Genomic DNA, 12,941 nt, shown 5'->3' on the forward strand with positions numbered 1-12,941 from the left:
TTATATTTATTATTTTATTTCCCTTTTTATTTTAATTCATGTATTGTTTTCGGCTGCACAATTTTTATGTATGAAATACCCATTTATTTGTCCACCAACTTAAGCACCAACTAGCTTGTTGTGAAGAAAATAAAGATTCTTTCTCTCTTTATTTATTTATATTAACTATAATATTGTACCAGCATAAGCATTATATGTTATATGTGCTCCTCACCTCAGATTAATTAATAAGTTTAATAAGTATCCTGTGAAATCTGTGCTTCTACACGTATAGGTACATATCGAAGAAACCTGACAAAGGAGAGCACTGAAAAAAATTCACAAAATCGTGATTTCGTTTAGTAGCGTAACTAGGAATTTTTTCGCCTCTAGCCAAATATGAGACGTGGCCTTTGTATTTATATAAAAAAATAAATTATAATTACAATATTAATTAATATTTCTGAATTGATAACACTATTTACGTTTTATTTAAAGTGATTTATTAAATTATTATCTAGGAGTTTTTAATTTTATAAATAAGTTAGTCTTTTATAATAATTGGTCGGGATAATAACGATTGTCGTTTTTTAAAAAATAAATTCCAAATTAAATTATTTTAACTACCTTCGGCGCCAACGATGAATCGGCGCTTTTGGCCGCGCTCAACTTCGCTAGTCATTACTTACGATTCTGGTTTTCCCGATTTGTCGTTTCTTTACTAAAAATTTTATCTCATTATTTATGATCTTTCCGTTTCTGGGTAAAGAATCAGTGAAATAAACATCTTTCTTGCAATATTCATATGAAAGTGATTATCATTTTTTCTTCAATCGAATGACAGTACTTTTGGAAAAAAACCATTTAGAAGTCTACAGTGAAAGGGAAGAGATCCTATAATTTTTGGCAGCAGGGATTGCTTATGTGTATTTGGAAAGTTGTTTATGGTTTCTAGTGAAAACATCTGAAACGCTTAATTATGCCTATTGAAAATCTCGAGGAGGAAAGTTTGGAAAAAAATCCAAATCTTGAATTAGCGCAGTTAAAGTTTCTTTTATCATTAGATGAATTAAGGGAGGATGATCAGATAAAAGACAAGTTACTGTCGGCAATTCGTGAACACAGTGAGTATTGTCCCTATTGAATACTAAGCGCTGTTTACAAGATTGGAGAAACAATTTTTTTATTTCTTACTGCAAGTTTTTCGTAGGTTAATGTGTAAGCTTTTTTTTCCCTTTACTTGCTTCCCAAAAACAGGTGTTAATCTCCACGAAGAAACCAACTTTGACACATTCAGGTACATAGAAGATATACCAGTGGTTTTTGACCTTTTTTTTAACGGCACCCCTAAGTAATTTATTATTAGTAACTATATGGTGCAAGGAAGCCTGAGGCTTATGCTGCACCAACCAAAAAAAAAAATTTCCGAATTACCCTGAGAGAAAGAGAGAGAATGTCAGAAGTAGAAGGGAATCATCAAGAAAGAGAAGCATGATGATATCCAGCTCAGGACAGTGTGCCAAGGCCGTACGCACCAGATGTGACCCCTTGGGTTATTTTATTTTGTGTCACCCCTACCCAATTTTCAGCCTGTTAGGTCCGATTCTCTGTGTGTGTGTATATATGGGATGTGTTAGGGTAATAAGGAATAGGCATAGGAGCATGTATGCTTGCATGTATACCAATGCTAGAAGTATAGTAAATAAATTTGATGAATTTGAAGTGTTGGTCAAGACATCAAAGGCGGATATTGTTGGGATAGCAGAGACGTGGTGTCACAAAGATATAAGGAATGCAGAACTGGAATTTGGGGAGTACAATGTGTACAGAAAGGATAGACAGGACAGAAAGGGAGGAGGTGTTATGCTGTTAATTAAGAAAAACATAAAATCAAAAGAAGTGCATCCAGTTGATATAGATGGACAGTGCACTGTTGAGTCAGTTTGGTGTGACATAAGCACTGCAAAAGCAAAAATAAGAGTAGGAGTGTGTTATAGGCCTAATGACTCGAATGAGTACAATGAACAATTGTACGGAGAAATAGAGTGGGCCAGTAAATCAGAATGTCTTATAATGGGGGATTTTAACTTCCCAGATATTGACTGGAACTTGTGGGTTGGTCACTCACACACTAGTCAGACTTTTGTGGATTTATTGGATGATTGTTTTCTGCAGCAGCATGTTCGAGTGGGAAGCATTCAAGGAATTAATCGTGGAAGCTACTAGACTTTTCATACCGATGAAGAAATATTGTTCAAGGTTTAGGCCTAAATGGTTATCAAATGAACTAATGAGACTCGTGACAGAGAAGAAAAATGCATGGGATGCATATAAATTATCAGGCGACGCAGAAGCCTGTAGCAGATATAAGCTAGTCTGTAATCAGGTCACAAAGGAGGTTCGGCAGGCAAAGGCGGATTACGAGAAATCTTTGGCAAAAGATGCTAAGAAAAACAGCAAGGATTTCTTTACTTATATAAACTCTAAAAGGAAGGGGCTGAATATGATTGGTCCACTTGACATCGATGGTTCGACTGTTGATGATCCTGCTCAGATAGCAAACAAACTGAATGAGTATTTTGCATCTACATTCACACGTGAGGAATCATTACAGATTGAAAATGGAAGAAGGTTATCAAATTGTAGCAGTGTGCTTAATGATTTTGTAATAACTGAGAGCAAAGTGGAGGAGAAATTGTTGAAGTTAAACATAAGAAAGGCACCTGGGGCGGATGGGATCTATCCAGTTATATTAAAGGAGGCGGCAAAGCAACTAAGCAAACCCTTAGCCATAATTATGAGAGCATCCTTGGATTCAGGGGAGGTTCCCACGGACTGGAGATGTGCAAATGTATCCCCAATTCACAAAGGAGGTTCGAAGGGTGACACGAATAATTACAGACCAGTTAGTTTAACTTCTGTTCCGGGTAAAATAATGGAGTCACTGGTTAAAGATGCATTGCAGGATCATCTAGACAAGACTGCAGCAATAATTCAGACACAGCATGGGTTTGTTAAGGGAAAGTCTTGTCTGACAAATTTGATTGGTTATTATGATGTGGTCACAAAGGAACTGGATGCAAAAAATAATTTTGATATCATATACTTGGATTTCAGGAAAGCTTTTGACACTGTTGCGCATGGAAGACTACTGTACAAATTGGAGCAGAATGGTATTAAGGGTAAGTTGCTACAATGGATAAAAGGATGGTTAAGTGGGAGAAGACAGAGGGTGGTAATCAATGGGTGCTGCTCTTCGTGGACTAATGTTATTAGTGGAGTCCCACAGGGTTCGGTGTTGGGGCCACTGTTGTTTTGTATATTTATCAATGATATTGATGAAGGTATATCAAGCTTAATGTCGAAGTTTGCAGATGACACGAAGGTTGGCAGGGTTGTTAATGACAGTAATGGCAGTGTGCTACTGCAACAGGATCTAGATAATTTGGGCAGATGGGCTAAGAAGTGGCAACTGAAGTTTAACCTTGACAAATGCAAAGTACTGCATATGGGTAGAAGTAACCCCAGAGAAACGTACCAACTGTGTGGTACTACACTTAAGGTGGTAGAAAATGAAAAAGACCTGGGAGTAATTGTGCAGTCAGATATGAAGTTTTCTGAGCAATGTAGACAGGCTGCTAGGGCAGGTCATGGGGTTTTGTCAATGATATATAGGAATTTTGCTAGCAGGGAAAAGGAGGTGATTGTCCCTCTGTATAAGGCAATGGTCAGGCCACGCCTTGAGTACTGCGTACAGGTCTGGAGGCCTCATTTTAGGAAGGATGTAGATTTGCTTGAGCGTGTACAGAGAAGAGCAACACGATTGGTGAGGGGAATGAAGGGATCCTCTTACCAAGAGAGGCTTAAGTTCTGCAAATTGCAGTGGCTGGAGACTAGGCACCTGCGCGGTGATCTGATTGAGGTCTATAAGGCCTTGAATGGGTTGAGCACGCTGAATTCTGATGGGATCCTCCCACTTGTTCAGAATACGAACCTACGAGGACATAAGTTCAAATTAAGAAAGGATAGATGTAGAATAGATGTGCGGAAATTTGCCTTTAGCCAGCGGGTGGTTAATTGCTGGAACAAACTTCCATCTGTCGTTGTGGAAGTTGATAGGTTAAATAAATTTAAGGAGGAACTGGACAGGCAATTGGAGGGTATGGTGTGATTTTTTTTTTTTTTTGGCTGATGCTGCATAAGCTCCTACACTGCTTTCTTGCATCAAGTGCCACTACTACTACTACTACTACTACTATATATATACATTTTATTAATATCATATATATATATATATATATGATATTAATAAAATGTATGCATGATATTGATAAAATGTATGTATGATATTAATAAAATGTATATGATAGTTAATACAATAATATAACTATAAACAAAATTGCAATTCATAATAAAATTTATATCTACAGGCTCATTGAAAAAGGTGTCTGTGGTTTCCCTTTTAATTATCTTCGTAAATATTTGATCGGTTGCTGTGATCGTAGCAGCAAACAGTGTGGTAACTCACTATGTTTTATTTGACACCTCAGCAATGACCTTGGCTGCACCGTGAGTGTGCGCAGAATGACTCCTATGGGCACTGTCTCAGTCAGTATCAGTAAGATGGCCACCATGCAACAGAAAGTGCAGTGTGTGTTGCAGTATGCTGAATTTAAATCTGTCATAACAGTGCAACATCAATATCGACGTCAGTATTGATGTACTATTATGACAGATTTAAATTCATCGTACTGCAATACACACTGCACTTTTTGTTGCATGGTGGTCATCTTACTGACACTGATTGAGGCGGTGTTCGTAGGAGTCATTTTGCACACACTCAGAGTACAGCCAAGATCATTGTTGAGGTGTCAAATAAAACTTAGTGAGTTACCACACTGTTTGCTGCTACGATCACAGCAATCGATCATATATTTCTGAAGATAATTAAAAGAGAAATCACAGACACCTTTTTCCGATGACCCTGTATATAATTTTATTTTTTGTATAGAGGTACTAAATAACATCAATTATAGATCACCACAAAATTAAAAAGATACTGTACACCTTTTTGTAATGAAATAAATATATAAATTTAAAAAAAAAGTTTAAGTAACTTAAACCCAAATTATGTGGTACCTTAGGGTGCCACGGCATCCCGGTTAAAAACCACTGGGATATACTGTCGTCTCATGACCTTAGTTGCAGCGACTCTTATTTTAGGTGTGTTACTATCTGTAAACATTTATATTAGCATTAGCATTAGTAGAGGCATTTGATGCAAGAAAGCAAGCTTATGCAGCATCAGCCAAAAAAAAAAAAAAAAAAAAAAAAAGCAACATAAATAAATAAAAATAACCACTTCCACTTCACCCCTCTGTTCGTTCGAAATACCTGTCCAGCTGAGCCTTAAACTTATTTAGGCTATCAACTTCCACGACAAGGGATGGAAGTCTGTTCCACCCACCAACCACCCGCTGGCTAAAGGCAAATTTCCGCACATCTATCCTACATCTGTCTTTCCTCAATTTGAATTTATGCCCTCTCAGGTGATTTTTCTGAGCTAGAGGAAGAATCCCATCAGCATTGAGCATGCTCAAACCATTCAAGGCTTTGTACACCTCTATCAGATCACCCCGCTGGTGCCTAGTTTCCAGACACTGTAATTTGCAAAACTTAAGCCTTTCTTCGTAAGAGAACCCCTTTGTCCCATTCACCAATCTAGTTGCCCTTCTCTGTACTCGTTCCAGCAGCTCTACATCCTTCCTGAAATGAGGCCTCCAGGCCTGTATACAGTACTCTAGGTGTGGCCTGACCATTGCCTTATACAAGGGAATAATCACCTCCTTATCCCTGCTAGAAAAATTCCTATATATCATTGACAATACACCATGAGCTACTCTTGCAGCTCGTCTGCACTGCTCAGAGAACTTCATATCTGCCTGCACCACCACCCCCAGGTCCCTTTCATTCTCTACCACTGTCAGTGTAGTACCACAGAGTTGATACGTTGCTCTGGGGTTGCTGTTTCCCATATGTAGTACTTTACATTTGTCAATGTTAAACTTCATTTGCCACCTCGAAGCCCATCTGCTAAACCTTTCCAAATCCTGTTGCAGCAGCATAGTGTCAGTAGTGTCCTTGACAACCCTGCCAACCTTCGTATCGTCTGCAAACTTGGACATTAAGCCTGATATACCATCATCAATATCATTTATAAATACAGAAAACAATAAAGGCCCCAATACTGAACCCTGAGGGACTCCACTAATAACATTAGTCCACGATGAGCAGTGTCCATTGATTACCACTCTCTGTCTTCTCCCCCTCAACCACCCCTTTATCCATAGCAGCAACTTGCCTCCAATGCCACACTGCTCCAATTTGTGCAGCAGTCTTCCATGTGCAACAGTATCAAAAGCCTTTCTAAGATCCAAGTATATAATATCAAAGTTATTCCCTGCATCCAGTTCTTTTGTGACTGCATCATAGTATCCAATCAAATTGGTCAGGCAAGACTTCCCCTTAACAAAACCATGCTGTGTCCTAGCTATAACTGAAGTCTTGTCTAGATGATCCTGCAGTGCTTCTTTCACCAGTGCCTCCATTAATTTTCCGGGAACAGAAGTTAAACTCACAGGTCTATAATTACTTGTGTCAGCCTTTGATCCCCCTTTGTGAATTGGGGTCACATTTGCACATCTCCAGTCAATGGGTACCTCCCCTGAGTCCAAGGAAGCTCTCATAATTATGGCTAAGGGTTTGCTTACCTCCTTTGCTGCCTCCTTTAATATAACTGGATAGATCCCATCCACCCCAGGTGCCTTTCTTGTGTTTATCTTCAACAATTTCTCCTCCACTTTGCTCTCAGTTAAGCATATATAGTTAAGCATAGTTAAGCATAGTTTGCTCTCAGTTAAGCATATAAGCACTCATATTAACATTTTAAGGATTTATATTTTAAAAAATTGTATTTTTATTTACTTAAATGGGCATGATGCCAAAATTTACACTGAATAATACTGTTTATTCATATTTTAGAAATATAAAATATGAAGAAACTTTATTTGAGTAACAAAACTTCAGTTCTACAAAGTCTAGTGTTTGGAAACTAGACACTTGCTTGACCTGATTGAAGTGTTTAAGGTTTTGAATGGATTGAGTAAATTAAATGCTGATTGGATCCTTATGCTTTCTCAGACAACACATTAAGGGAACATAAAATTTGAATTTTAAAATGATGGCTGTAGGATAGAAGTGAAAATTTGTTTTCAGTCAGAGAGTGATGATTGTAGGAACAAACTTCCATCAGGTGTAGTGAAAGTGGGCAGATTGAATAAATATAAGGAAGGATTAGACAAATTATTAGGAGGATGGATAGGGTTTTTTTTTTTTTTTTTTTTGGTTTCTTGTCTTATGCCGTATAAGCAACCAATAGCAAGTTTCTGACTCATAGCTTGTTCAAAATCCAGTGTTTATAGATCAGTATTTTTTTTTTTTTTTTTTTTTAATAAGTGTTGCAAGCTTTGGAAATTCAAGACAGTTGTGATATGCTATTTGTTTTTTTTAACTTGAACAACCCTAATATACTTATTTGAAAAGCAGAATTTAATAAGGGAAGAGATTTTAATGTGGAATTAGGAACAAAGTATTTCTTTACTTTCTTCCTTACCATCACAAACTTGATCCATGTTTCTCTACTAATAAGTAACACCTTGAGAGAGAGAGAGAGGAGGGGGGTGATACAATGTTATTTGTTAGTAATGTAACACCCCCTCCAGTTTTTGAGGGGGGTGCATCACATAGGATGACCAATTTGTTTCATATTGGCACTTCACTTGTGATTTGATAATAATTTTATAACCCATAATTATCCCATTTTGACAATGATTTGATAACCCATAATTATCACAATTCTGTATTGATGGGCATAATTGAAAATTAATAATCAAAATCAAATATGGCCATATTTAATCATATATATATTTATATAGGGATGGAAAGAGATTGGCTGAGTTGTATAAGGCATTGCAGGATTTTAGCTTAAGTTGTAATAGCATCATTTCAAATCCCTCTGCTCCTTTTTTTTTTTTTTTTCACTTGTTTTCAGTTTCATGATTGATTATTATAATTTTTGAAACTAGGGGCTTCGTCCCCAGCTTGCTGTGCTCGCTTCTTTTGATAAAATAAAATACAGTACTTACAGAACGTTTTGACACTGTCTCTTTCTCTTCAGGAGCTACGAATACATGAATACTTTACACATGGCAATCAAGAATGGTACCCATGGTCATGCTAGATAAACAAAGCGCGACCACAAGGTTCATCTAGCATGATCATGCTAAAGTAGAAGCTTATTTTACCACAGTAAAATTTGAAATGCAATTGAGCAGCAGCCTGGAAAGCAAGGCAATGGGGATTTCCAGGACTGCTGGGAGTCATAGTGGAACAAGTAAATATATGGGCTGTGTTAGGGTAACTAAGAGTAGAAACAGTTGCATGTATACTTGCATGTACACCAATGCTAGGAGTATAGTTAATAAATTTGATGAGCTTGAAGTGCTAGTCACGACATCAAAGGCAGATATTGGGATATCAGAGACATGGTGTCACACAGACATAAGCAGTGCAGAACTGGAATTTGGGGAGTACAATGTGTACTCCCCAAATTCAGAAAGGATAGACATGACAGAAAGGGAGGAGGGGTTATGCTGTTAGTTAAGAAACACACAAAATCTAAGGAAGTGCATCCAATTGATGTTGGTGGACAATGCAATGTAGAGTCTGTTTGGTGTGACATAAGCACTGGGAAAGGAAAAATGAGAGTAGTGTGTGTGTTATAAGCCAAATGAATCTGATGAGTATAATGAGCAATTGTGCAGAGAAATAGAGTGGGCCAGTAAATCTGTCTTATAATGGGGGATTTTAATTTCCGATAGATTGACTGGAATTTGTGGGTTGGTCACTCACACTAGCAAGGCTTTTGTAGATTTATTGGATGATTGTTTTCTACAGCAGCATGTTCAGAAGGCAACTAGAGGGAGTAATACTCTTGATCTGATTATCAGCAGTGATTCTTCATGCATCAAGAATCTGCAGATAAAGGAACCACTAGGTGGCAGTGATCACAGTGTGCTGAAGTGGGATTTACTCAAAGAGGTAACTACCATTAAGGGTAAAGGGAATTGTTTTTGCTTTCATAAAGGTGACTACGGTGGTCTGAGACAGTATTTAAATTCTATATGGTGGGACCAGCTGATGTTATTATCAACAGCAAATTCAAAATGGGAAGCATTCAAAGAATTAATCTTGGAAGCTACTAGGCTTTTCATACCAACAAAGAAATATTGTTCAAGATTTAAGCCTAAATGGATATCAGATGAACTAATTAGACATGTGACAGAGAAGAAAAATGCATGGGATACATATAAATTAACATGTGACACAGAAGCCTATGATAGATATAAGCTGGTCTGTAACCAAGTTACAAAGGAGGTTAGGCAGGCAAAGGCAGATTACGAGAAATCTTTGGCAAAGGATGAAAAGAAAAACAGCAAAGAGTTCTTTACTTATGTAAACTCTAGAAGGAAGGGGATGAATCAGATTGGTCCACTTGATATCGATGGTTCAACTGTTGATGATCCTGCTCAGTTAGCTAACAAACTAAATGAATATTTTACATCTACATTCACACATGAGGAGTTATTCAGGGAGGGAAATGCCAGAGGTGTATTCAACTCTGGAAGTAAGTTAGATAATCTTGTAATAACTGAGAGTAAAGTGGAGGAGAAATTGTTGAAGATAAACACAAGAAAGGCACCTGGGGTGAATGGGATCTATCCAGTTATATTAAAGGAGGCAGCAAAGGAAGTAAGCAAACCCTTAGCCATAATTATGAGAGCTTCCTTGGACTCAGGGGAAGTACCCATGGACTGGAGATGTGCAGATGTGACCCCAATTCACAAAGGAGGATCAAAGGGAGACACAGGTAATTGCAGACCCGTTAGTTTAACTTCTGTTCCAGGGAAGTTAATGGAGGCACTGGTTAAAGAAGCATTGCAGGATCATCTAGACAAGACTTCAGTTATAGCTCGGACACAGCATGGGTTTGTTAAGGGGAAGTCTAGTCTGACTAATTTGATTGGATACTATGATGTAGTCACAAAGGAACTGGATGCAAAGAATAACTTTGATATCATATATTTGGATCTTAGAAAAGCCTTTGATACTGTTGCACATGGAAGATTGCTGCACAAATTGGAGCAGTGTGGCATTGGAGGCAAATTGCTGCTGTAGATAAAGGGATGGTTGAATGGGAGAAGACAGAGTGGTAATCAATGGACACTGCTCTTCGTGGACTAATGTTATTAGTGGAGTCCCTCAGGGTTCAGTGTTGGGTCCATTGTTGTTTTCTATATTTATAAATGATATTGATGATGGTATATCAGGCTTAATGTCCAAGTTTGCAGACGATACGAAGGTTGGCAGGATTGTTAATGACACTAATGACAGTACACTGCTGCAACAGGATCTAGAAAAGTTGAGCAAATGGGCTGAGAGGTGGCAAATGAAGTTTAACATTGACAAATGTAAAGTACTACATATGAGAAGCAGTAATCCCAGAGTAACTTATCAACTCTGGGGTACAGACAGTGGTAGAGAATGAAAAGGACCTGGGGGTAATTGTGCAGGCAGATATGAAGTTTTCTGAGCAATGCAGACGGTCTGCAAGGGTAGCTCGTGGTGTCTTGTCAGTGATATACAAGAATTTTTCTAGAGGGATAAGGAGGTGGTTATCCCCTTGTATAGGGCAATGGTCAGGCAACACCTTGAGTACTGTATACAGGTCTGGAGGCCTCATTTTAAGAAGGATGTAGAGCTGTTGGAACGAGTACAGAGAAGGACTACAAGATTAGTGAACAGAACAAAGGGTTACTCTTATGAAGAAAGGCTTAAGTTTTGCAAATTACAATGTCTGGAGACTAGGCACCTGCAAGGTTATCTGATTGAGGTGTATAAAGCCTTGAATGGTTTGAGCATGCTCAGTGCTGATGGGATTCTTCCTCTTGCTCAGAATAATCGCCTGAGAGGGCATAAATTCAAATTGAGGAAAGACGGTTGTCGGATCGATGTGCGGAATTTTGCCTTTAGCCAGCGGGTGGTTGATTGCTGGAACAAATTTCCATCTGTCATTGTAGAAGTTGATAGCTTAAATAGATTCAAGGCAGAACTTGACAAACATTGGAGTGAGGGGATGGCTGAAATAAGGGGGTTTTCCTTGGCTGATGCTATATAATCTTGCTTTCTTGTATCGTGCCCTTGCTAATGCTAAAGCTTCTGTTACTATTTGTTACCTATTACCACGTAACCCGCATCCCTCTTCTCCCATTGGCTGAATAAATATCACTAGGAGAAAAATTATTTTAATGTATAGAAAGATAATCATTTGATTACGCCCATCATTACTTGTTTGATACCAAAAAGTTTTGAAATGTGAGCTAATTAATATATAAGTAGCATTATACCTCTCTAAAGGAGGTATATTTCCTCAGTGAAACGCTTAACGTAACCACTTGGTGGTGGTGGTTATCATAATATATTCATGTGGGTGCTGCTTAAAGATGTAACTACTGTCAAGGTTAAAGGGAAGAGATTCTGTTTTCGTGAAGGTTGTCTACACGGGTCTTAGGCAGTTTTTTTTTAATTCCTTTCAGTGGGACTAACTGATGATTAAAGTTACCGGCTGAAAATTCGAAATGGGAAGCATTCAGGGAAGTGATCATAGATGATACTAAAGGTTTTATACCGCATAAGAGATATTGTTCAAGATTTAAACCTAAAAATGTCAAATGAACTGATGAGACTAATGGCAGAGAAGACAAGTTAGTTATTGTATGCAGTGTATTAAATTTCAAGCATGTTCAATTTTTTAAAATATTTTTCATGATTAATAGAAGTGAAAAGTAAATATAGTTATCTCCTTATTTAATTACTTAATTACTGAGATTATAACTTTATAGAACACTTAATAAAACAGTATAGTTTTGTATTCTCTAAACTTCGCTGTTCAATTTAATTACAACTATATTTGTTACTCCTCACGTATACTCTTTTTTTTTTTTTTTTTTTTTGTCTATTCTCTCTCTCTCTCTCTCTCTCTGTGTGTGCGTGCGTACGTATGTACGTACGTACATACACGTACACACATTGAGTGATCACTGAATTATGACCACCTACCTATTACCTTGTTGGGCTACCATTCTCACAGATAACCGCCACTATTTGCCTAGGCATTGACTCCACTAGATGTCATCTGGACATCTCTGTGGCCATGCTACCTGCAATGCTTTCCACGGTAGTAGTAGTGGTGGCATGTGATGCAAGAAAGCAAGTGTATGAGCTTGTGCAGCATCAGCCAAAAAAAAAAAAATTACAAAACAATTCTCTCTAAATGTTTGTCCAGTTCCTCCTTAAATTATTTAACCTATCAACTCCACAATGACAGATGGAAGTTTGTTCCAGCAATTAACTACCCGCTGGCTAAAGGCAAATTTCCACACATCTATTCTATATCTGTCTTTCCTCAATTTCAATATATGTCCCCTTAGGTTCGTAATCTGAACAAGTGGAAGAATCCCATCAGAATTCAGCGTGCTCAACCCATTCAGTGTTAGAATAGATGGTGGTTGCATGTCTGTACACTTCTTACCATTCCAAAACTACCCACAGACATTCAGTTGGATTAAGGTCAAGAGGTTACCACAATTTATTTTTGGCAGTCAGAAGGTTATATAAGTAAAAGTATAATATAATTTACTGATCACTGAGTGTCTATATGTCTCTTCACAAGCAACACCATATTCGTGAATCTTAGATGCAGAAACTTAGATGCACAAAAAAAAACTAACAATATTACTTTAAAATCAGATTTGATCTGTGAATTCTTTTTTACATACAAATTG

The 12,941-nt window shown here is 37.6% G+C and overlaps 1 protein-coding gene across 1 annotated transcript in view; it reads left to right on the top strand.

Annotated features, from left to right (window-relative positions):
- Positions 1 to 677: 677 nt before the first annotated feature.
- The window catches only part of Rpn7 (regulatory particle non-ATPase 7), a 114,052-nt gene continuing 101,788 nt past the window's right edge, over positions 678 to 12,941 (top strand). Inside the window, exon 1 of the mRNA XM_090381725.1 lies at positions 678 to 1,103. Within this exon, the coding sequence (XP_090237851.1) occupies positions 959 to 1,103 (145 nt within the window). The 5' untranslated portion in view covers positions 678 to 958. The remainder of the gene's footprint in view (positions 1,104 to 12,941) is intronic.

Source organism: Mastigoproctus giganteus, chromosome 9 (genome assembly GCF_048544385.1).
Source record: "Mastigoproctus giganteus isolate SK-2022 chromosome 9, ASM4854438v1, whole genome shotgun sequence".
Lineage (NCBI taxonomy): Eukaryota > Metazoa > Arthropoda > Arachnida > Uropygi > Thelyphonidae > Mastigoproctus > Mastigoproctus giganteus.